The 25,267-nt window shown below is 46.2% G+C and overlaps 1 protein-coding gene across 1 annotated transcript in view; it reads left to right on the top strand.

Annotated features, from left to right (window-relative positions):
- Positions 1-25,267, top strand: part of spidr (scaffold protein involved in DNA repair) — a 55,078-nt gene that overhangs the window by 14,057 nt on the left and 15,754 nt on the right. Inside the window, exons 7-10 of the mRNA XM_031562853.2 lie at positions 5,785-5,906; positions 10,713-11,076; positions 16,173-16,395; positions 17,062-17,348. Of these exons, the coding sequence (XP_031418713.1) occupies positions 5,785-5,906; positions 10,713-11,076; positions 16,173-16,395; positions 17,062-17,348 (996 nt within the window). The remainder of the gene's footprint in view (positions 1-5,784; positions 5,907-10,712; positions 11,077-16,172; positions 16,396-17,061; positions 17,349-25,267) is intronic.

Raw genomic sequence — 25,267 nt, 5'->3', positions numbered from 1 at the left:
GTGTCTATTTCTGTGATTATTTACTGAATGGACGTGGTGAGGAGTGGTGTGTATATGGAACCACGAGTGACCACCAGTATCCCCGCAGTCATCCAGGGACGTGTCTCAGCCTTGTACAGCCCTGTCCCCAGACTGCCCTAGACTGTCTTGTGTGTGTTGCTTTCGTACGCTGATGTGTGATGTGTCTGTGAGCTTCGTTAGGCACACACTCACACACCCATGATGGTAAGGAGCATGCATCAAATCAACATATTGACCCAAGATGAGACTTCAAGCAGCCAGCAGCCAGCAGCCAGCAGCCCGGCCTACAACGTTAGAGGAATCCACCTGTTCCACTACGGTTTGATTTTGTGCGATGCCAGTCTCAGGAGTATGGACATGTGGGAAAACGCCCATGAGCGTTACTGCAAAATAATCTTTTGTTTGTCAAGCCAAGTAGCATTTATCCTCGCAGCAACAATCAGCATTCTCTCTGAAGAGATTTCTTTAGCCGTATAAACATCAGATCAGAGTAATGCTCTGTGAAATAAGCTTTTGTTTGTCAAGCCAAGTAGCATTTATCCTCGCAGCAACAATCAGCATTCTCTCTGAAGAGATTTCTTTAGCCGTATAGACATCAGATCAGAGTATTTCTCTGTGAAATAAGCTTTTGTTTGTCAAGCCAAGTAGCATTTATCCCCGCAGCAACAATCAGCATTCTCTCTGAAGAGATTTCTTTAGCCGTATAAACATCAGATCAGAGTAATGCTCTGTGAAATAAGCTTTTGTTTGTCAAGCCAAGTAGCATTTATCCTCGCAGCAACAATCGGCATTCTCTCTGAAGAGATTTCTTTAGCCGTATAGACATCAGATCAGAGTAATGCTCTGTGAAATAATCTTTTGTTTGTCAAGCCAAGTAGCATTTATCCTCGCAGCAACAATCAGCATTCTCTCTGAAGAGATTTCTTTAGCCGTATAAAACTCAGATCAGAGTATTGCTCTGTGAAATAAGCTTTTGTTTGTCAAGCCAAGTAGCATTTATCCTCGCAGCAACAATCAGCATTCTCTCTGAAGAGATTTCTTTAGCCGTATAAACATCAGATCAGAGTAATGCTCTGTGAAATAAGCTTTTGTTTGTCAAGCCAAGTAGCATTTATCCTCGCAGCAACAATCAGCATTCTCTCTGAAGAGATTTCTTTAGCCGTATAGACATCAGATCAGAGTATTGCTCTGTGAAATAATCTTTTGTTTGTCAAGCCAAGTAGCATTTATCCTCGCAGCAACAATCAGCATTCTCTCTGAAGAGATTTCTTTAGCCGTATAAAACTCAGATCAGAGTATTGCTCTGTGAAATAAGCTTTTGTTTGTCAAGCCAAGTAGCATTTATCCTCGCAGCAACAATCAGCATTCTCTCTGAAGAGATTTCTTTAGCCGTATAGACATCAGATCAGAGTATTGCTCTGTGAAATAAGCTTTTGTTTGTCAAGCCAAGTAGCATTTATCCTCGCAGCAACAATCAGCATTCTCTCTGAAGAGATTTCTTTAGCCGTATAAAACTCAGATCAGAGTATTGCTCTGTGAAATAAGCTTTTGTTTGTCAAGCCAAGTAGCATTTATCCTCGCAGCAACAATCTGCATTCTCTCTGAAGAGATTTCTTTAGCCGTATAAACATCAGATCAGAGTAATGCTCTGTGAAATAAGCTTTTGTTTGTCAAGCCAAGTAGCATTTATCCTCGCAGCAACAATCAGCATTCTCTCTGAAGAGATTTCTTTAGCCGTATAAACATCAGATCAGAGTAATGCTCTGTGAAATAAGCTTTTGTTTGTCAAGCCAAGTAGCATTTATCCTCGCAGCAACAATCGGCATTCTCTCTGAAGAGATTTCTTTAGCCGTATAGACATCAGATCAGAGTATTGCTCTGTGAAATAATCTTTTGTTTGTCAAGCCAAGTAGCATTTATCCTCGCAGCAACAATCAGCATTCTCTCTGAAGAGATTTCTTTAGCCGTATAAACATCAGATCAGAGTAATGCTCTGTGAAATAAGCTTTTGTTTGTCAAGCCAAGTAGCATTTATCCTCGCAGCAACAATCGGCATTCTCTCTGAAGAGATTTCTTTAGCCGTATAGACATCAGATCAGAGTATTGCTCTGTGAAATAAGCTTTTGTTTGTCAAGCCAAGTAGCATTTATCCTCGCAGCAACAATCAGCATTCTCTCTGAAGAGATTTCTTTAGCCGTATAAACATCAGATCAGAGTATTGCTCTGTGAAATAATCTTTTGTTTGTCAAGCCAAGTAGCATTTATCCTCGCAGCAACAATCGGCATTCTCTCTGAAGAGATTTCTTTAGCCGTATAGACATCAGATCAGAGTAATGCTCTGTGAAATAAGCTTTTGTTTGTCAAGCCAAGTAGCATTTATCCTCGCAGCAACAATCAGCATTCTCTCTGAAGAGATTTCTTTAGCCGTATAGACATCAGATCAGAGTATTGCTCTGTGAAATAAGCTTTTGTTTGTCAAGCCAAGTAGCATTTATCCTCGCAGCAACAATCAGCATTCTCTCTGAAGAGATTTCTTTAGCCGTATAGACATCAGATCAGAGTAATGCTCTGTGAAATAAGCTTTTGTTTGTCAAGCCAAGTAGCATTTATCCTTGCAGCAACAATCAGCATTCTCTCTGAAGAGATTTCTTTAGCCGTATAAACATCAGATCAGAGTAATGCTCTGTGAAATAAGCTTTTGTTTGTCAAGCCAAGTAGCATTTATCCTCGCAGCAACAATCGGCATTCTCTCTGAAGAGATTTCTTTAGCCGTATAGACATCAGATCAGAGTATTGCTCTGTGAAATAATCTTTTGTTTGTCAAGCCAAGTAGCATTTATCCTCGCAGCAACAATCCGCATTCTCTCTGAAGAGATTTCTTTAGCCGTATAGACATCAGATCAGAGTATTGCTCTGTGAAATAAGCTTTTGTTTGTCAAGCCAAGTAGCATTTATCCTCGCAGCAACAATCGGCATTCTCTCTGAAGAGATTTCTTTAGCCGTATAGACATCAGATCAGAGTATTGCTCTGTGAAATAATCTTTTGTTTGTCAAGCCAAGTAGCATTTATCCTCGCAGCAACAATCCGCATTCTCTCTGAAGAGATTTCTTTAGCCGTATAAAACTCAGATCAGAGTATTGCTCTGTGAAATAAGCTTTTGTTTGTCAAGCCAAGTAGCATTTATCCTCGCAGCAACAATCAGCATTCTCTCTGAAGAGATTTCTTTAGCCGTATAAAACTCAGATCAGAGTAATGCTCTGTGGATGGTCATTTAGCATGTTGTCCCCCTTCCTTTGGAAGCAGTGGGTCTGTGGCCAAGTGAACTTAGAGTGGCCCTCAGGGGGGAGCTGTCCCCCTTGGTTTGTCCCGTGTTTTGGAAAGCGGGACTGTTCCTTGTGTGATCCCTGACCGGCACGCGGAGCAGAGCGCTGCACGCTCTCCAGCTATGCTGCGAGCCACGCGTCTAGCTGATGGCTTATTTGGTGGCCTGCTCAGCCAGTCAGGTGGTGTCACACGCCTGGAGGCCTCTGGGTGACGTCTCTTTATTCACCCTCTGCCCCATTGATGACTCAGTTGGCTGATACTACTCCCTCTCTCTGGATCCAGGCACAGTCTTTAGTCCCATCCCTCAGCGCTGATACTACTCCCTCTCTCTGGATCCAGGCACAGTCTTTAGTCCCATCCCTCAGCCTAGTTTATTTATTTGTCTGTGGCTCCTTTCTGTCACAAACTCTGTGCTGTCGGATGGAGAGTTTTCTCGGAGAGTTGGGCTTGTGTGTGAGGTCTTATCTTGGGTTAGAATCTGGTTTGAAGCATGCACTTTACAGTCGTGGGTGGGTGTGTGAGTGTGTGCTTAGTGGAGCTCACAGACATATCACACATCAACTACACACAACCAGTCACACACATTGGGGCAGATTTACTAAGACCGCTAACTACAGGTATATTTGCGACATGTGCAGCAGTTGGGGTGGCTTATTTAGCAGTGTATTTACCAAAATAAAAACACCTTGTGCCAATGAACGCAATCGCAATTTCTGTGTGTCTTTTGGTTTCGAAACGCAGGAGCGTCTTAAGAGCTATAGACAGCGATAGTTGAGAATGACGTCTCTGAGGCAGATCCCATAGTATGCTGAAAGTACAGTGAAGCAATAGTTTTGTTGCTGCTGAAATAACATGGCTGTATTTATTTTTTAAATTCATTACATAAACTAAGTATTAACTCACTCGAGAGGTGACAAGTTCTCCAAAGATTTTCCTCGGACATCATGAAAAAAAAAACACTTTCACTCGCAGTCTTTGTTGCTGTGTGGATGTCTCTTCTGTACAACAACTGCAACATGTGCATGCTAAACTGCAACATGTGCATGCTAAAAATAGGCGTTCAATTACCATCATGGTTTGATCAATCTCATTAAGTGGTTTCGCCACTCAGTTTTCACCCAGTGTTTTCAGGATGACACCCCCTATACATTACATCCCATCTTATCCTATTGTAGCTGGAAGAGCTCTGTTGACCCCTTGAGTAAAAATAGCAACAGTCACTTCTTACCTCCAAAAATTGTTTGCAATTGCAGAGGACACCATCGATGACTTGTTCATAATGTAGAATCCACTGTGCACAGACCCACACTGTTATTGACATTGTTTGTTCTTTAGCTAAATGTATTTCCACTGATTCCTATCCCTGGCCTAAGAGTGTGTGTCTGTGTCCCTGGCCTAAGAGTGTGTGTCTGTGTCCCTGGCCTAAGAGTGTGTGTCTGTGTCCCTGGCCTAAGAGTGTGTGTCTGTATTTACACTGATTCCTATCTCTGGCCTAAGAGTGTGTGTCTGTGTTACTGATTCCTATCCCTGGCCTAAGAGTGTGTGTCTGTGTCCCTGGCCTAAGAGTGTGTGTCTGTATTTACACTGATTCCTATCCCTGGCCTAAGAGTGTGTGTCTGTGTTCCTGGCCTAAGAGTGTGTGTCTGTATTTACACTGATTCCTATCTCTGGCCTAAGAGTGTGTGTCTGTATTACTGATTCCTATCCCTGGCCTAAGAGTGTGTGTCTGTGTCCCTGGCCTAAGAGTGTGTGTCTGTGTTCCTGGCCTAAGAGTGTGTGTCTGTGTTCCTGGCCTAAGAGTGTGTGTCTGTGTTCCTGGCCTAAGAGTGTGTGTCTGTGTCCCTGGCCTAAGAGTGTGTGTCTGTGTTACTGATTCCTATCCCTGGCCTAAGAGTGTGTGTCTGTGTCCCTGGCCTAAGAGTGTGTGTCTGTGTCCCTGGCCTAAGAGTGTGTGTCTGTGTCCCTGTCCTAAGAGTGTGTGTCTGTGTCCCTGGCCTAAGAGTGTGTGTCTGTGTCCCTGGCCTAAGAGTGTGTGTCTGTGTTCCTGGCCTAAGAGTGTGTGTCTGTGTTCCTGGCCTAAGAGTGTGTGTCTGTGTCCCTGGTCTAAGAGTGTGTGTCTGTGTTCCTGGCCTAAGAGTGTGTGTCTGTGTTCCTGGCCTAAGAGTGTGTGTCTGTGTCCCTGGCCTAAGAGTGTGTGTCTGTGTCCCTGGCCTAAGAGTGTGTGTCTGTGTTCCTGGCCTAAGAGTGTGGGTCTGTGTCCCTGGCCTAAGAGTGTGTGTCTGTGTCCCTGGCCTAAGAGTGTGTGTCTGTGTCCCTGGCCTAAGAGTGTGTGTCTGTGTTACTGATTCCTATCCCTGGCCTAAGAGTTTGTGTCTGTGTCCCTGGCCTAAGAGTGTGTGTCTGTGTCCCTGGCCTAAGAGTGTGTGTCTGTGTTGCAGTGGAGGCCTGGCGGAGAGGCTGAACCAACTCCAGAGCAGACAGAGGTCAGCCGTCAGCTTCTGGAGGCACCAGTCCACCGCTGACTCCACCGCCACCACCACCACCACCGCTGCAGCTGCAGGTAACCCAGGCCTCAGTGGCTTAGTCTCTTGGAATGGATTTGAAGTGGGTATGGAAAAACTGTAGCCATCCATCCAGTCATGCTACGTTCCTTCCTTCCTTCCTTCCTTTTTAATCTCCTTCTTCTCATCCTTCCTTCCTTTTTTCCTTCCTTCTTCCCTTCCATCCTTCCTTTTTTTCCTTTCCTCTGCTGCAGCTGCAGGTAACCCAGAACTCAGTTGGTCTCTACTTTTGTCAGAGCTCAGACCATTCCACACAGCTTTATACAGATGTTGGATAGTTATACAGATTTTCAAGCTTTCAGTTTATTTGTTTGTTTTTTTATACTTGTAGGCTGAAGTGATGCCCTTTCAGCATCTATTAGGGGGAAACGTTCACACTTTCGCAGGAAAAGGTGCTGCATTGGAATACAAGAGTGTACGGTTTGTTGGCCAGCGGCACTGAATGACACTGTGGTTTTAACATGATAGCAAAAAATAACAACAGTTATTGTGCATTTGTCACTTCACTTAAATGCTTTCACTAGGCCAACCTTTATGATACCTGTGTCCATGTTTCAGTGCTCGCACAGCTAAACTAGCCCAACCTTTATGATACCTTTGCCCATGTCTCTGTGCTCGCACAGCTAAACTAGCCCAACCTTTATGATACCTTTGCCCATGTCTCTGTGCTCGCACAGCTAGGAAGACCATCAGCCTTATTTGGTTATGGGTTTGACTTCACACAGAGACACATTTATTCTATATACTCAAAGAAACAATGCATTTATTCTACATATTTCGAAGAAACAATGCTTTAATTCTATACATCAATGTTGCTGAGGAGTCAGTGGGCTTGTCACAGGGTTGCACCGTAAGCACATAATCTTTAATCATATGCCAGGGGTTATGTGTTGCATTTCACCAAAGAGCTGTATTACACAGATGGCTAGGCTGCCATGCCAGCACCTTTTAAAGGGTCCACGTTTGGTACGTAGTATCATTCAGTAACAGGACAACATGGCGCTTGGTGATGGTTGAACTCGCAATCACCCTTCGAGAGTGACATTTCCTGAACAAACAGGAAAAAACTGTTGATGCGCTGCACACCTGTACGAGCACGTACACATCGAGCGTGCAACCTACGCACTCCTAGAGGGCACAAGTGCTTCTGAATGCCTGAATGCTATATCATTGACTTCCAGCCTGCAACTGTCAGGGGCTCTTGAAGCCCACGGAGAGGATGGCTGTCAGATGTGTGGTTTGCCGCGTGGGTGTGTCCATGCAGAAAGTGTGACACTAGTATGTGTGAGATGACTCCAAGCCGTAAAAAAAAAGAAAAGGGCTTTAACTAAGGTGGCAGGAACATTTCTTTTCTTTCTTTCTTTCTTTCTTCCTTTCTTTCTTTTTTTTTTTCCTTGGTCCACGGAACAACGATGAGATGAGGCGTCTAACTTGACTCGAGGTGTGTTATCTGACAAGTGCCTTCATACACAATTGTGCCTCTCTCTCTCTCTCTCTCTCTCTTTCTCTTTCTCTCTCTCTCTCTCTCTCTTTCTCTCTCATTCATTCTGTCACTTTCTTTCTGTCTGTCTGTCTGTGTGTCTCTCTGAGTGGAGGGGAATGCAACGGTTGCTGGTGGAAAGTGCCGCGGAGGAGGGCTGAAAGGTGGGGGTGGATGAGTAGAGAACAATGAGGTGAGGTGAGCTGAGGTGGGCAAGGCGACAGAGTTATCAGATCATCCAACGAGGGTACGACAAACTGTGCACTGTGGCCTTTCTACCTATAGAGATGTGTGGTTTGGAAATACATGCCAGTACAGCACAAAAGCTGACGTTTTTAAATCTTTTCAAAAACAAAGTTTTCTGTCGATATGGTATCACACATGAAAAGTACAGTGCTGGTACAAAATGAATCTTCATCTCAAATGTACATTTCTCTCCGTGCATGTATACTGAACATGCAGTATACGCTGTAAAGAACACACAGTGATCAGGTCCTACTGTACGTAGGCCTCGGATGCAGGCTAATCAAGGAATACCTTACATTCAGAGTGTCTGTCTTATGGAGTGGTGGAGTATTGGGCCCTTAATGCTCTTCAACAGCACAGGGGTCTTAATGCTCTTCAACAGCAGTAACAGGGCCCTTAATGCTCTTCAACAGCAGTAACAGGGCCCTTAATGCTCTTCAACAGCAGTAACACTCTTCAACAGCAGTAACAGGGCCCTTAATGCTCTTCAACAGCAGTAACAGGGCCCTTAATGCTCTTCAACAGCAGTAACATGGCCCTTAATGCTCTTCAACAGCAGTAACAGGGCCCTTAATGCTCTTCAACAGCAGTAACAGGGGTCTTAATGCTCTTCAACAGCTCTAAAAGGGCCCTTAATGCTCTTCAACAGCAGTAACAGGGGTCTTAATGCTCTTCAACAGCTCTAAAAGGGCCCTTAATGCTCTTCAACAGCAGTAACACTCTTCAACAGCAGTAACAGGGGTCTTAATGCTCTTCAACAGCACAGGGGTCTTAATGCTCTTCAACAGCAGTAACAGGGGTCTTAATGTCCTTCAACAGCACAGGGGTCTTAATGCTCTTCAACCGCAGTAACAGGGGTCTTAATGCCCTTCAACAGCACAGGGGTCTTAATGCTCTTTAACAGCAGTCACAGGGCCCTTAATGCTCTTCAACAGCTGTAACAGGGGTCTTCATGTTTTCCCCAACTCTGCTGGCATACAGTGAGAATTTCTGCAGAACAGCTGTGACTCACATGTGGCATAGGATAACCACCCAGTGTGGATTTGCTGCAGAAAGCCACAAATTCAACATGTGTTCAGAGCCAACATGTGTTCAGAGTCAAATCTGTAGGCAGGCCTAAGGGACACCAGTGATCATTACTTTAGTTGCCATAGCGAATGTTCTTGCACTGCAGGAATGACGTATCATGCCCATACCTTGTTGGGTGCAGCATTTGTGTCGGAGCGAATGAATCCACACAGTGCACTGCTTTAATGTGATGAACACACCCAGCAGGTCTGTGGTTATCAGTCCTTTAATGTGATGAACACACCCAGCAGGTCTGTGGTTATCACTGCTTTAATGTGATGAACACACCCAGCAGGTCTGTGGGTATCACTGCTTTAATGTAATGAACGCACCCAGCAGGTCTGTGGGTATCACTGCTTTAATGTAATGAACGCACCCAGCAGGTCTGTGGGTATCACTGCTTTAATGTAATGAACGCACCCAGCAGGTCTGTGGTTATCACTGCTTTAATGTAATGAACGCACCCAGCAGGTCTGTGTCTGTGGTTATCACTGCTTTAATGTGATGAACACACCCAGCAGGTCTGTGGGTATCACTGCTTTAATGTAATGAACGCTCGCAGCAGGTCTGTGGTTATCAGTGCTTTAATGTAATGAACACACCCAGCAGGTCTGTGACTGTGATTATCAGTCCTTTAATGTGATGAACACACCCAGCAGGTCTGTGGTTATCACTGCCACGCTCTGGACTGCCTGGATCACTGCTGTCATCACTCAGTGCCAGGACTGAACCAGTGCTCTGCTCTCCTATCGTTCATCTATAATCAGCCTAGAGAGAAGGAATTCTTGTCCTTACTGTCACGCATCAGGGATAATGTGTGATGTGTGTGTGTGTTTGTCTCTGTGTGTGTGTGTGTGTGTTTGTCTCTGTGTGTGTGTGTGTGTGTGTGTGTGTTTGTCTCTGTTTGTGGTTGTGTGTGTGTGTGTGTGTGTTTGTCTCTGTGTGTGTGTGTGTTTGTCTCTGTGTGTGGGTGTGTGTGTGTGTGTGTGTTGTGTGTGCGTTTGGTGTGTGTGTGTAAGAGGAGTTGCATATCCATGGGTGCTGAGGCAAGTCGGTTCCTGCTTCTCAGTTCGGGAGCATGGAGCAGAATTTATAGGCGGTGCATTAAAACAATTCTTGTGGCCAAGAGAGAGAGATTGTCAACGTTTCAAACTGCGACTCTCACAGAACGCTCAGTACAGTTGTGCCGAGGGTAGGGGAGATGAGTCACACTTCGGTTTGTTTTTCTGTTGTTTTCCACCCACTTGCTATTTCTCACGTTGCTCTGTTGTTAGAATCTAGTGCTGGTTTTCTAGTGATGTGGAATATTAAGCAGTCCTTGAGGCTTGTAAAGCGTGCGCATTGCCTGCACACGATCCTGAATGCCCGTTTCCTCACGCTAGTGTTTATCCTCACCATGCACACGTTTTAGTGGAACTTCTTTTGGTATGTGTGTTGGGGGTCTTTTTAGTTAAAGGACTTCAGTATCATATTTCGATTCTTGCCAATGTGTTGAGCCACTTCATTTTCTAGTTCTGTCCTGGCTCAAGAGATATAGGCCTGCACAAGACATTTTGGTGGTGTCTTCCTTTCTCCAATGAGACTTCCTACCTTTGAGCGTTTGTACCGAGGATATCCAGTCCTTTGTTTTTCTGTGGAGAGCCAATGGCATCTGCTCTCTTCCCTCCCCTGGAGCGCTGTCATTAGCGAACGCCTATGTGCCACACTGCTCTCTTTTGCACTCCTGTAGTGCCATCTAGTCTGATGTTCTGTCTGTCTGTCTGTCTGTGTGTGTGTGTGTGTGTGTGTGTGTGTGTGTGTGTGTGTGTGTGTGTGTGTGTGTGTGTGTGTCGGGGTGTGTGTGTGTGTGTCGGGGTGTGTGTGTGTGTGTGTGCGTGTGTGGTGCGTGTGTGTGTGTGTGTGTGTGTGTGTGTGTGTGTGTGTGTGTGTGTGTGTGTGTGTGTGTGGTGTGTGTGTGTGTGTGTGTGTGTGTGTGTGTGTGTGTGTGTCTGTGTGTGTCTCCATGTGGCAGGGAAGCTGGGTGTGCTAGCACTCCGGGTGCTGCATGTGCAGGAGGACTGTGGCCTGAGTGTGGTTCTGTGCCAGCGACTCCAGGAAGCACAGAACCCAACCGAGGAGCAACAGAACCCAGCGCAGGAGCAACAGAACCCAGCGCAGGAGCAACAGGATGAGCAGGAGGACCCAGCGCAGGAGCAACAGAACCCAGCGCAGGAGCAACAGGATGAGCAGGAGGACCCAGCGCAGGAGCAACAGGATGCCGTCGAGGAGCAGGAGGTCCCGGCGGAGAGAGACCACTGCCTGGTGCTGTTCAGCCGGGAGACGGTGACCCACCTCGCTCCGAGCCCCGGTGACCTTGTCCACGTGCATCCGCCCTGGTGAGCAAAACACTGGCCACGCGCCCCTCCCCCTCACCAGGCAGGAGTGACTGAACACATGTCTCATCATGGGGTTGGTGTCAGGAGCACTGTTTCTTGATGACTAGTGGCGTATTAATGCTTTTCGAAATATTTTATATATTTTGTTATTTTCCATATTATTACCATCCCATTCACCCAATATATACACACAGACACTTACTGCAAGTATTGGTATGAATTGTTTTACATCATTATAGTTTTCGGCAAATTCTCGCATATAGCATTGTTTGCATTAATGGTAACTGAAAACATGGGCTCGAGATTGGTTCATGCATCAGTTTATTGACGCTTAATAATAAACTGTGTGTGTGTGTGTGTGTGTGTGTGAGAGAGAGAAAGAGAGGAGCAGCAGCAGTAGTGGTGAGGTGTGTGTGTGTGTGTGTGTAGCGATTGCGTGTGTGCATGTAGTGGAGTGGAGCCTGTGTGTGTGTGTGTGTGTGTGTGTGTGTGGTGATTGCGTGTGTGCATGAAGTGGAGTGGAGCCTGTGTGTGTGTGTAGTGATTGCGTGTGTACATGTAGTGGAGTGGAGCCTGTGTGTGTGTGTGTGTGTGTGTGTGTGTGTGTGTGTGTGTGTGTGATTGCGTGTGTGCATGGAGTGGAGTGGAGTGGAGCCTGTGTGTGTGTGTGTGTGTGTGTGTGTGTGTGTGTGTGTGTGTGTGTGTGTGTGTGTGTGTGTGTGTGTGTGTGATTGCGTGTGTGCATGGAGTGGAGTGGAGTGGAGCCTGTGTGTGTGTGTGTGTGTGTGTGTGTGTGTGTGTGTGTGTGTGTGTGTGTGTGTGTGTGTGTGTGTGTGTGTGTGTGTGTGTGTGTGTGTGTGTGTGTGTGTGTGTGTGTGCATGGAGTGGAGTGGAGTCTGTCTCCAGCTGTTGGGAGTCGGGGCTCAGCCCACGCTGGAGTTGGCAGGCGGGAAGAGTGGCCAGAGGCCAGGGGGCCTCCTCTCCTCTCCCCTCTCTCTCACACACACACACACACACACACACACACACACACACACACACACACACACACACACACACACACACACACACACAGGCAAGAGTGGGGGCCTCCTCTCCACTCCCACGTCATCAGAAACTCCAGGGAATGGCTCACATTCCTCTTCCTGGCAGTGCTTAGCTCATTTCCAGCAATCCGGGAGAGGGAAAAAAGCGCAGTAGTTTTTCTTCTCCTCCTTCTCCCCCCCCCCCCCCCGTCACCCACCCCCTTCTTGGAGCACTAGCTGTGCACTGGATCACAATGGCCCTGGAGAAGGCCAAGACAGGGAATTGAAAACACATGCTGCTCTGCTCAGTGAGTTCCTGGCAGTTCCGTGTCTCCCTTTCACTCTTGCTATCGCTGGTCCCTCTCACTCCCTCTCTCTCTCCCTCTCTCTCCCTCCCTCTCTCTCCCTCCCTCTCTCCCACTCCCCCCAGTGTTTTACCAGGAATAGATTTTGACAGTGGAAAGTCCAATTGATATAGTCCAACAATGCTTTTGGATTTCTAGGTTAAACTGACAGTGCAAAGCACATTACCAGTTTCCTGTTTCCTGATATTATATTGGTATATTGGACCGTTATTTATAGAGTTTTGTTCGCTATTTGATACACTTTCTACAAATGAAGTGATGGATACAGTATAATTGGATATTTGTTCTTGATATGTGGTGATCTCTTAGGATTTGATAGATTTTTAGGTCTATATGAAAACTGTGTTTATATAAATATGTTTTATCTTGTCCATGAATCTTATCAGTAGTATTTTAAGAGGTAGGTCAATCATCCCATTCTGTTCAGGTCAAACTCCCTCAGCCAGTCAAGTTCAGTGACATTTCCCGTACCTAGTAGTGTGCCAAATGTGGAAAACTCCGGAATTTCACATGTCCGGAGTTCCAGTAGTATTCCACTCCTTGTGCGTTTCCTTTGCGGTGTGCAGAAGCACTTCCTCCCACCTTCCAGAACCCGCTGCTGTGCGTAGGATGGCCCCTCCCCCCCCCCTCCCACACACACCAGCGGGGGTGTGAGCCACCGGAAATGCCTGTCAGTACTTGCTGTTCCTCACTTCACTGATAGTACCTGGGCCACTCCTTACCTGCCTGTGACGTGAGCACTTACCTTACTCACTTACTCACTCGCTAACTCACTATTCTGTCTGTTTACCTTTCTGCCCGTTTGTGTGTGAAGGTGTGTGTCTCATGCTTCCTGGTTGATTGTTCCATTCTCAGAAAGGGGTGTATGCACTGTTTTTTTTTTTTTTTTTTTCGATGTGTTTTGTCACACATCAGCTTGTATTTAGGTGATAGGTTATTTAGGTTAGATGTCTCTGATAGTCAGTCTTCCAGTTGAACTTCCTCTTTTTCAGACTTTTTTTTTTATAGAAACATGTATTTGGCCAGAATCTACTTCCAGGAAATTGGATGCTGTTGATGATTTGGAGTTTCAATTATGTGATAACCCCCCCCCCAACCTTTCAGCGAAGAAATATGAAAGGAATTCAGCAGGGGAGAGCAATATCTGGGTCTCTGGCAGTTCAGCTGAGTCTCTGCGTCATGTTATGGTTTTATGGCCTCCGAGTCGGTCGTGGGTCTCTCATCGCAGAGCCACAGAAGCCACGGATGATTCAGACTTCAGCACAGTGTTGCTCTTGAAGGAAGTCCGTTGAAGTGAGAACAGTGGAGCAGCATCACCAAGCAGCATCCACATGAAGCATGTGTACACAGACGGTCTCAAGTTGAGGGGCGCTCTCAGGCCAAGGCTCAGGTTCAGCTACTAGGAAATTTCCTTTACTAGTTTCCTTTACTTCCAAACCCCCCCCCCCAGCACCCCAGCACCGCAGAGCAATATTGGACTGACCCCCCGCATAAGCCAAACAGGGTGGGCAGAGGTTCACAGAGTTCATTCCATGTAACTCTGGCTTTGGCCCCCTCTCGCTGGCAAACCTCCAAATCCACCGCGGGGCTCAGCTCGTCCGGGTGGTGACGTATATAAATACACTTTCCCAGCTAAACGGCCATATGACGCTCTCGGGGCAAGCAGAGACGGGTCGGAGCAGAATCCTGCACTGGCAGCCGCCCAGCTCATTGCCCTGAGGTGCTCTCCCAGCGACTGACTGAAAACAGGGCCTGTTAAATGCTCCCTGCCAGCTTAACCTCGGGAACAGTTTGACAGTACCTTGTTTAATTATGATGAACCGAGCTTAACTGATGTTGAGAATAATTTGATAGTGTCTGTGTGTGTTCTCAAGTCTGATGTGTTGGGTTTTGAGTTATATGATGTCTGGAGAACATATGGAATTGAAAACGTGTCTTGCAGTTTCTCTGCCAAGACACATTTCTTGAAATTATGTTTCAATACAAATGCGTAACTGCAAACTCATCTTCGCTAACCTCAGACTTCCATATCAAAACCAAGCTCTCATTTACATTATACATTTACATGATACACCCAATATAAAGACACAACACATTTTCAAAATAATGTATTCCTCAGTGTGCTGTAGTGAAATAAACTGAGATTCTGTGAAAAACAAAACGTACTATAAATATAAAAACTAACACGTAAAGAACATAGAATTCAGTCAAATCATTTCCATGCTGTATTTACCAATATAAACCAATGGGGGGGAAAAACTGTTTGTACATAAAGAAAGGTCTTTGTGGATCCATTGTTCCAAAACAACTGACCCATGGCCCTTTTATCTCTCTATCCTGAGGTTCTGATTGGTCCATGCCCCTTTTATCCATCTATCCTGAGGTTCTGATTGGTCCATGGCCCTTTTATCTCTCTATCCTGAGGTTCTGATTGGTCCATGGCCCTTTTATCTCTCTATCCTGAGGTTCTGATTGGTCCATGGCCCTTTTATCTCTCTATCCTGAGGTTCTGATTGGTATGACACTGTTAGTGTTTCCACCTGGTGAATTGTGTGTGAGTTGGGTTCGAGCTGTGATGACTTGAGTTAATGACATTGAATGCCAGAGCTTACTAATTGAGCATATGGGGCAGCTAGTGACATATAAAGGGATTTGTGTGTAGAATTTTGCACAAAAATGAAAACTGGGGAAAATGTTTAGAGTTTTGGGAAATTAGTCTGTGTTTTGGTAGATGGTGTCACGGTTTGGGATGTTTAGTTAATAGGCCCAGTTATAGTGTGTAAGCAATCGAGAAAAACGTCAAGCTTTTGTGTTGTTGCCATATTGCACGTACAGTCAGTGGCTCGTTACTAGGCCCACATCAATGGTCCAAGCCTTGAATGAATAACAGTGATTCTGTGCTTTCCACTGGGTGTGGAAGGAGACGTGTGTACGTGTGTACGTGTGTACGTGAGTCATGTGCCTGTTGATAGTCAGAGACGTGGAGGACGATTGTTATCTGTGCGTCTGTCAGCGTTGGCATCTTAACTTGCATACATTTTTAATCCTAGGGGCTGATGAAGAACTTCTCATGTATGTGATTAGATCAGGGGTTTTTCTTTCTTTTTTTTTCCCCACCAGTTAACTCAAAATATTCCAACTGTAGCCTGTGGTGATGGTGGGCTCTGAAGCTGTAGTTCAAAGTTCAAAGTTCAAAGTACTTTATTTGTCATTGTCACAAAAACAACGAGACAGTAGAGGCAGCAACAGACAGCTAAAAATTTTAATTGCTGTGGACAATGTTCCTGTGTGAGATGCTCTACACAACACCTGAGATGAACACAGGACAGTCAAATACTGAGTTTGCTGCCTGCGTCAGCTATTATCAAGAATAGATATGAATGAATGATGAATATTAATGTTTGTTTGTTTGTTTGTATACAGTTATAAGCAGATAGATCAAATATATCAAAGAGTTTTTTTTTGCTGCAGTGTTGTTTAAATGTATACGTGCAAGACCAAAAAGTTGACATTGAGAAAAAATGACATTGACATTTGAGAACAATTGTTTTGCCCGAGGGGAGTTTTGACAGAACAGTAGTCTTTCTACGAATTCCAATGGTTGAGTACACTGAATGCAGTGCTGCAGGAAAACAAAGAAGATGATTGCATTTCCTGTCACAACTTTCATGGTTTTCCCCCCACACACACCTTTTCTCACCAACAGGCAAACCTTGGTCATCGAAGGCGAGAGCCGCTCGGTCATCCTCAGTACCCATTTCAGCCAGAAGGTCCTGAGTGCGGGGAGACGGAACCACGCGGATCCCAGCCCCAAGCACCGTCCCCACGCCCTCAGATGCAGCCCCTACCCCCTGAACCACTCCTGGGGCCTGTGGCTAGATCAGAGGCGCGCCTCCCCAGCTCAAAGAGACCGTGGCGGCAGCAGACAGGTGTGTGTGTGGTGCTGGTGGTGTTTTGCAGTCTCTCCGTACCCTATCATTTGAGTAAACACTCGCAGGCTCCCCCGAGGGATCTGTCTCCACTTGTGACCTGTGGTACAGGTTCTGAGTCAGGTGTTGTTCCCAAAACTCCCAGGTGATGTGGACTGGCTTCAAGAGCTTAATTCACAATTAGCGTGAACACCGGAGAGCTTTCTTGTAACACTTGTCCTTTGCCAAATAAGAAATTGAAATACATACAAACATAGATATATTTATTCACACACACATCCATATACATCTACATACATATACATGTAATTATATACACACGCACACATGGAGAGAGCAAAGGAGTCTCCTGTGTACACAGATACAGTATAATGAAGGCGTGACAAAAGGTTTAATGCAGTATACAGTGGATCTTAAGGGCCAGAACCATTCAGATAATAAAGTGTTGTGTTTGTAATCATGCACACATATGAACCTGTGTCTGTGTGTCTGTGTGTGTGTGTGTCTGTGTCTGTGTCTGTGTCTGTGTCTGTGTCTGTGTGTCTGTGTCTGTGTCTGTGCGTGCGTGCGTGTGTCTGTGTGTGTGTCTGTGTCTGTGTCTGTGTCTGTGTCTGTGTCTGTCTGCGTGCGCGCGTGTGTGTGTGTGTTTTTTCTTTCTCTCCGCAGACGGGCGTGTGTGAGCGGGTGTGGCCCGAGCCCAGAGGTGTGTGCGACTCCCTGCTGGAGGCCCTGGAGAGCCCGGGGCCGGCGGGGGCCCTGGAGCAGCGCCTGCAGGTGGCGCTGCAGCGCGTCTACTGCCTCCCCATCCCACAATCCTCTGCTCTCAGACTCCACGGCCTCCGCAGGTCCCCTCACACACCCTCCCCTCACACACCCTCCCCTCACACACCCTCTCCTCACACACCCTCTCCTCACGCGCCCTCCCCTCGCAATAGCAGCAACAGCCCTGGCAGGTACGTTATTGTTCGTCTTTGTGTCCTTCTGTGCATTATTTAATCACGCTTGAGGTACCAGCCAGAGGTTTATCACTTAAATGCAAAGAGATTGATGTATTGATGTATCTTTGGTCGGCGGGGGACCGGTTAGACAAAGACTCTTATCAAATGAACTGAATAGATAATAATAATTCATAAGGTTTATTAATATGAAATGAACATACACACTTGTGTGTGATGTTCCTTGAAGCAGTGCTCATAGTAAACAGCATGGTGAAATGGAAAGTGAGCTGAAATGAATCCCATGAGACGCTGCCAGCAGTGGTGTGAGAGTGGAGGTGCTGAGAGTTCAGAGGAAGGACACAGATGGGCCAACTGGTTGAGTGGGTCAGCCAGCAGAGGGAGAGGGAGAGAGAGGGAGGGAGGGAGGGAGGGAGAGAGGGAGAGAGAGAGAGAGAGAGAGAGAGAGAGAGAGAGAGAGAGAGAGAGAGGCCAGAGGGAGAGAGGCCAGAGGGAGAGGGAGAGAGGGAGGCCAGTGAGAGAGAGAGAGAGAGGGAGAGGGAGGCCAGTGAGAGAGAGAGGGAGAGAGAGAGAGAGAGAGAGGGAGGCCAGTGAGAGAGAGAGAGGGAGAGGGAGGCCAGTGAGAGAGAGAGAGGGAGAGGGAGGCCAGCGAGAGAGAGGGAGAGAGGGAGGAAGAGAGATAATTCTCATAATGTCAGCCATTCTTCCCCTCTGAACATAAAGGGCGTGTTTACTCAAGCTGTCTTATGGCTGTCAGGGCTGGGCAAGTGCCTTCAGCGGATTTGGAACAGCCAGCCCGCTGTGGTGTAGGAACAAATGAACAGAATACTTTAAAGTCCTATACAATTAATCTCTTTACCGTAAGCAGATTTCAAATTGGGTCAATTTTTCTTGCAAGTGCTGTTATATTAGATAATTAGACATAATCCCTTGCATGATTGCCATTTTCTATGATCCCTTTCAAGAAACACTATGCAACAATTTTCCACTTTTTGGGTATGTTTTTAGGAGCAGCTACTTTTGGTATCTTCAAATAAATGTAGCTGGTGTATGGTTATGTGAAGGACAGATCCCATCAGTGGTTTCTTCATGTCGTCCAAGCTGTGCTTCATGTAGTCTTGTGGCTCAGGTTGAGACGTAAGAGAAGCCTTTACAGCACAACATTGCCTAGTTAGCATGTTAGCTTGCAAGGTTTTTGCATCCCTTTTAGGAAGGTAGCTCGTTGGTTTTAGACCAAAACTCCATAATTCTGTTTTAAAAGCAACATTATGTAACAATTTTACCTTAAAATGTTTGGTGGTAGCATGACTTATAATACAGAGAGTGGCACCTGTGCCACTGCTACGGCACACCTGATATGCCTGGTATTGCACTATGTAACTTTGGTGGACACAACACCTCTCGGCCATCGAGAACTACGTAAGGCCTTACAGCACCACGTCACACAACAACAATTAGACCCTTCTGCTAGCTATAAGAAGAAGCTATCTGAGGAAGACTTTGTCGGAGGAAGGGAGGAGTCTTCTTTCAGTTGGACTAATAACTTAGTAGCTTTTATTGCTATGTCTTGTGTTGCACCTGCTTGATGTGTGGCTGTGTTAGGAAAGTTGTCAACTCGCTAGTTTTTCCATCATAAACATCCCTGCCAATGTTATTAATGAAAGAATGCAACATAGGCGGTAACCTTATCAGTATCATCCCTGTCTCACAGAGATTTATAGTTTTTCCAGGTACACACAGTCCTCGTCAGTCCAGTCCTGTCAGCATCCAAATAAATTCCTCTTGTGCCAAAAAGTTTGATCAATCTAGTCTCAGTATCAGCTAGCTTGTGATACATTACGCTATCCAATATAGATTATGCCATGGTAAAGCCTTATTTGTGAACTTGTAAGTTGACTATTTCAGCATGCCATGGTGCCCTAACTTAAGTTGTCGGTGCAGAACCAACTGCATTTAGCAGTCGAGCTCACCGTCTATTAGAGCCTCTGGAAAACGCTGGGCTGCGCAGCGTGACGGATCACCATCCTGTTTGCCTGCTGTACATTCGTTTATTCCAGGCTAACATTCATGTTGTTGAAGCAGGCGTTGACTGAGGGAGCGCAGGAACTCCTCCAGCTGTGGGGACGCTGTCCTCTCCTTGGCAGCACTGGGCATGGTGTGTGGGGGAGAGAGAGTGAAGGAGAGGGGGAGAGAGAGAAGGAGAGGGGGAGAGAGAGAGAGGGGGAAGGAGAGGAGGAGAGAGAGAGTGAAGGGGAGGGGGAGAGATAGAGAGAGGGGGAGAGAGAGTGAAGGAGAGGGGGAGAGAGAGAAAGAGGGAAGGAGAGGAGGAGAGAGAGAGTGAAGGGGAGGGGGAGAGATAGAGAGAGAGAGAGAGTGAAGGAGAGGGGGAGAGAGAGAGAAGGAGAGGGGGAGAGAGACTGAAGGAGAGGAGGAGAGAGAGAAGGAGAGGAGTAGAGGCAGAGGGGGAGAGAGAAGGAGAGAGAGAGAGTGAAGGAGAGAGAGGGAGAGAGAGAGAGAAGGAGGGGGAGAGAGAGTGCTCTAGATTCTGTCAATTACCAACTAACTATGGAGCCCCTCCCAGGACACAGCGTGCTCTCTGGCTCTCTGGTCCATATGGCACAGCTCAACAAACATGCCTAATGACGCACAGGACTGTCAGTGGTCCACAGACACAAACATGAAGCACAGGACTGTCAGTGGTCCACAGACACAAACATGAAGCACAGGACTGTCAGTGATCCACAGACACAAACATGCCTAATGACGCACAGGACTGTCAGTGATCCACAGACACAAACATGAAGCACAGGACTGTCAGTGGTCCACAGACACAAACATGCCTAATGAAGCACAGGACTGTCAGTGATCCACAGACACAAACATGAAGCACAGGACTGTCAGTGGTCCACAGACACAAACATGCCTAATGAAGCACAGGACTGTCAGTGATCCACAGACACAAACATGAAGCACAGGACTGTCAGTGGTCCACAGACACAAACATGCCTAATGACGCACAGGACTGTCAGTGATCCACAGGACTGTCAGTGATCCACAGACACAAACATGCCTAATGAAGCACAGGACTGTCAGTGATCCACAGACACAAACATGAAGCACAGGACTGTCAGTGATCCACAGACACAAACATGAAGCACAGGACTGTCAGTGATCCACAGACACAAACATGCCTAATGACGCACAGGACTGTCAGTGATCCACAGACACAAACATGCCAGTGATCCACAGGACTGTCAGTGATCCACAGACACAAACATGCCTAATGAAGCGTCAGTGATCCACAGACACAAACATGCCTAATGACGCACAGGACTGTCAGTGATCCACAGACACAAACATGAAGCACAGGACTGTCAGTGATCCACAGACACAAGAGAGAGAGGTGAGAAGGGGGAGATGAGGGGAGAGCACAAGCACACACATTAAACTGGTCATTGGTGTTCATTCTAATGCCATCATTCTAATAAATAACAATACAAATTTGGGGTCTTCCTGTATCTTCCATTCCATGAAACATGGAAATTGGAAAAAATGCAGTCATAAAACTGAAGTTGTATTTTCTTCCCTCAAGTTGCTGTTCCGAAACGAGATCAAACGGGTCGGCTTTGATCTTTGACCTGCATCCTATCTTGAACGTTCCGAATGAAGGCGAGATTCCACCCAGGCAAATAGAACACACTGGCCCTGTTCACCACTTGTGTTCCAGCCCACCCCTTTGGAAGAGGGGGTGGGAGTAGAATGGGGGTGGGGTTGTTGTTTTGTTCCTCTGCTGAGTAATAACACCACTGAGGTGTTTGTTGTCAGGGCACTATGTGCACGAGGCTAAGACTGGCGCACACACACACGCACTCACTCACACACACGCACACACACACACGCACTCACGCACGCACACACACACACACACACACACACACACACACACACACACACACACACACACACAAACAAGCACTCACACACACACACACGCACACACACGCGCACACACACACACACAAGGGTTCACATGGTGGGGGGTGCTATGGAAAAAGACGGTTTCAGAGTCACTTGACTGGTAACCGGACACTGGCCAGAGCAGAGCAGAGCACGCTTTAGCGCGTGGCCTTGTAAACAGAGGCCCCACTGACAAGGCCCCCCTCGGACCCCCGGGCCCCTCCTCTCTCTCTGCTGCCTGCTTCCAGCAGGGGAAGCAGTGGACACTTGGCTGGGTCAGGGAAGGGAAGAGAAGAGGTGGGGTAGAGAGAACTGCAGAATGGTGGCAACACTTACGTCACAGAATGGGTCCTGACGTCCGCACTTCACTAGAGAGACTAGAGCAGCACTGTGCAGAAGAACTAACTAAGCATTAAAGAGTACATGGTTTCTAGACCAAAGAGAGGAAGTTTAGTTTGTGCTTGACTGTTGCGGTCTTTGTGCACAGAGGCACGCACCAGAAGTGACGTCATTTTGGCCGGCGCTTGATGCACTTTGGTGTCTTTTCAGCTAACTCGTGTGCTAACTAATGGGCGTTTGAGTCTTTGGCACCCTGCTATTTGTTTTGATAGCGTGTAAACATTTGTTGAATGACGCTGGCAAGCTAGTTTGTGTGGTTCCCTAATGAAAACTTAATTTGGCACTTAACATCTTTCCCTGACGAAAACTGTACTTACCTAATGTAAACGAACATAGTAGTTTACATTAGGTAATAATGTATAATATATAATACATAGTTATAAGTGATATATTTCACAATATGCTCTAATTTGGCACATTACCTCTTCTCATTGCTGCTTCCAGTGATCTAGATGGTTATTTGTCTTGGCAGCAACACCTATCATTTACCAGGAAAGGTGCGATGAGTCAAACACGCGTGTAGCACAAGCATAAAAGGTTAATGCGCTGTGTTGATGCCACAGTTTGCGCGCAGAACAACCAATACATTAGAGCATCACAATAATTGATTGATAATTGAATTCATTTTCGCTGGCTCAAGGGATGGGTAAAGCACAGTTTACGCTATATATGACTAGTGTTAGATCATGGCGTTGGCGTTCACTGGAGTTAGCCTCATCTGTCCTGGCATCGGTTAACAATGACTTATGGCCCATTATAATGAATTATGGCCTATTATAGTGAATGGATGCTTAAGTAAGACAGCTGTTATCTGGACCCGCAGATGCTACCTCTTGAGAAAAGAAAGGAGAACATTTCTTAAGCCATGTTTATATCTCCCAAAGCCTTGATCCTGCATTTGGACCGACTGGACATAACAGTGGGTTGTTGTAGATAAACAAGGGATCGCCGCGGATACGATCCTGCCCCCCCACGGCTGTATACATTACTGTTTTCAGATGGACGTCTTTTTCTAAACTTCCGTTTTACAACGTTTACAAATTTTTACAAAGTGACGCTTATGTGGTTTGATTCTGACAAGTCCTTCAGTGAGAAATCACTATTTTTAATCACCCCGGATTCTTGCTTGTTTCTCAACCCCTTTAGAAACTTTTGTTACCCACAAGGAATCATGACTCTTTTTTTTCTTTTTTGGTCCAACATCCTCAGTTCCAGTAAGAGAGCAAACTGAATAAACAAAAGTGAAAAAGAAGAAGTGTGTGTGTGTGTGTGTGTGTGTGTGTGTGTGTGTGTGTGTGCCGGGCCCGAGGAGGGGCTCTTTGGATGTTTTCATGCTGAAGTGGGAACGCAATGTGCTCGGGAGATCTGGTTACATCCCTGTTTATCGGCAGCCCGTCTCCCATTGGTTCACAGCGCAGCGGAAGGAAGCCCGCCCCCTTCAGACCTGCCAATGAGACGCCTCTGAAGGGCTCTCTGTGCGTGGGGTGCTTACTCTCAGTGGGGCTGTGTGTGTGCGTTCGTGTGTGCGTGTGAGAGAGACTGACTGAGTGTGTGTGTGTGTGTGAGTGTGAATGTGACTGCGACTGCGCACGTCTATTTGGACAAGCTCAATGGATCTGCACTTCCAGGAAGAGCTCCCTAACTGCTGAGAATTCCTGCCGTTGCTCACAATAACAAAGTCCTCAAATCAGTCAGTGTCCAACACTGCCCAATGACAAGAGACCCTCAGAGTGAAGATGCTCTCTGGATTGAGGAAGTGGTGAAAGTGTGTGTGTGTGTGTGGGGGGGGGGGGGGGGGGGGGTTGGGTGCAACAGAGGGGGCAGAGAGAGAAAGAGGTTGTTTGTATGGACACCATGAGGCTCCTTACTTTCTTTCCAGCCTTGTATCACCTGCCAGTCTAGTTTCCCTCAAGTATGCACAAGCCCTCACAAGCCTCCTCACAAGCCTCCTAGCTATCAGAGATAGGCAGTGCCCTTGTTTTCATTTCTCACTTGGCTGGCCAATGTGGTTTGCTGTGTACCAAGCAATGAACCAAGTGTCATGAGAATTTACAATATGACAGCGCTGCACTGGCATGATCACACTGGCATGACCACACTGGCATGACCACACTGGCATGACCACACTGCCCAGACTTGAGCGTTTCTCGCCCGTTTCAGGTTCTGTTTACTCTTTTCCGTTACCCTCTTGATGCCTGATGGACGTCTTTCCACATGACCGGATGAATTGCCATTTGCAAAATATACCTCAAGGTGCATGGCCTAACCCCCGCCATGCCAGTACAAGTGAGTCTGTGTAAGAGGAGACATATGTTAACACTCCTATATATAGGCTCATGGTAAACACTTTAATATTAGCCTGTCTCACTGGCTGTCAGACGTAGGGAGGATTTGTTTACATACAAAATAATAAAATAATGGTCTCCATCACTGGATAGGGTTTTACTGAGAGATGGATAAGGTGACCCTTAATGCCAAGTGTGCCAATGAATGAGCCAAGCCTCCAGTGTCTCAACATCACAGCTGAAATGATCGATGGCTATACTGACTGTGTTTGTGTTGACATAGTGCCAGTGTCAGTATCTTTGTGTCAGGGTTTTTAGTTGTGTGTTTGAATTCCATGTTGTTGTTGTGTATGTGTGTTGTTGTGTATGTGGTTGAATGCCCCAGAATAACCCTAATATGCCCTGGACTGACTCCAGAGATGTGGTCTACTCATTAGTTTTAAAACCAGGGTGCTCCGATGTCTACTTGCTCTTAGCCTGTACAGCACTTGGTCCAGAACTTTGACGACAAATGAAGCATTTTTAGTAAATGTTTTCGACACGGGTTTTGTGGTCATGTTTTGTCTTATTTTCAACCAGTGTCATTATGTGACCCCCCATGTTATGCCAGTTCTTCAAAGCCAAGTGCACAGGTTTTAGTGTAATAAAAAGTCTGACATTTGTAGTAAAGTAATAAATATATATTTTAGATTTTTTTTTATTACAATATCATTTGGGGGTGCCCCAAAAGCAGTGGCGTGTGATCATAATGTTCTGTGCTCCTATGAGGTGAAGCATAGGTAAGGTTTCCCAGAAAACCAAAATACCCTTGAAAACCTTTTTCTTTTGATGTAAATTTGTCATGATAGGTTTCACATCTTTGTGCACTTATCTGTGGCTCATATGAGTCTCGTTAAAAAAAGTACGGATCATTGATATGTGCGCTTACAAATTCTTTCTCACTGCATTGCACTTGCCGGAATTTCAAAATGAGTCAGAAAGTAAACTAAATAAAAAACACCATCTTCCAACATCAGAACTCTCTGCATCTATCTCTTACCTTCCCTCTCCATTTGACCTATTAGGCCACAAGCAAAACAGCGATGAGAAAAGAATCGGGGGAGGGAAAAAACCCTGGATTTGTTTACTCTGGTGCTGTGAACCGGCGTGTTTACTTGTTTCTCTTGCCTGAGCACAGGTGCCATGTCTGGACTTGAAAGCCTTCAGCACGATTTTTTTTTTCACGGTCCGCCTCAAGCACCCAGGCAGGAACGCTGCTGCCTGCACTAAAGACAG

This window comes from Clupea harengus, chromosome 25 (assembly GCF_900700415.2).
Source record: "Clupea harengus chromosome 25, Ch_v2.0.2, whole genome shotgun sequence".
Lineage (NCBI taxonomy): Eukaryota > Metazoa > Chordata > Actinopteri > Clupeiformes > Clupeidae > Clupea > Clupea harengus.
The sequence above is the reverse complement of the archived record's forward strand: the minus strand, read 5'-3'. Positions and strand labels throughout refer to the sequence as shown.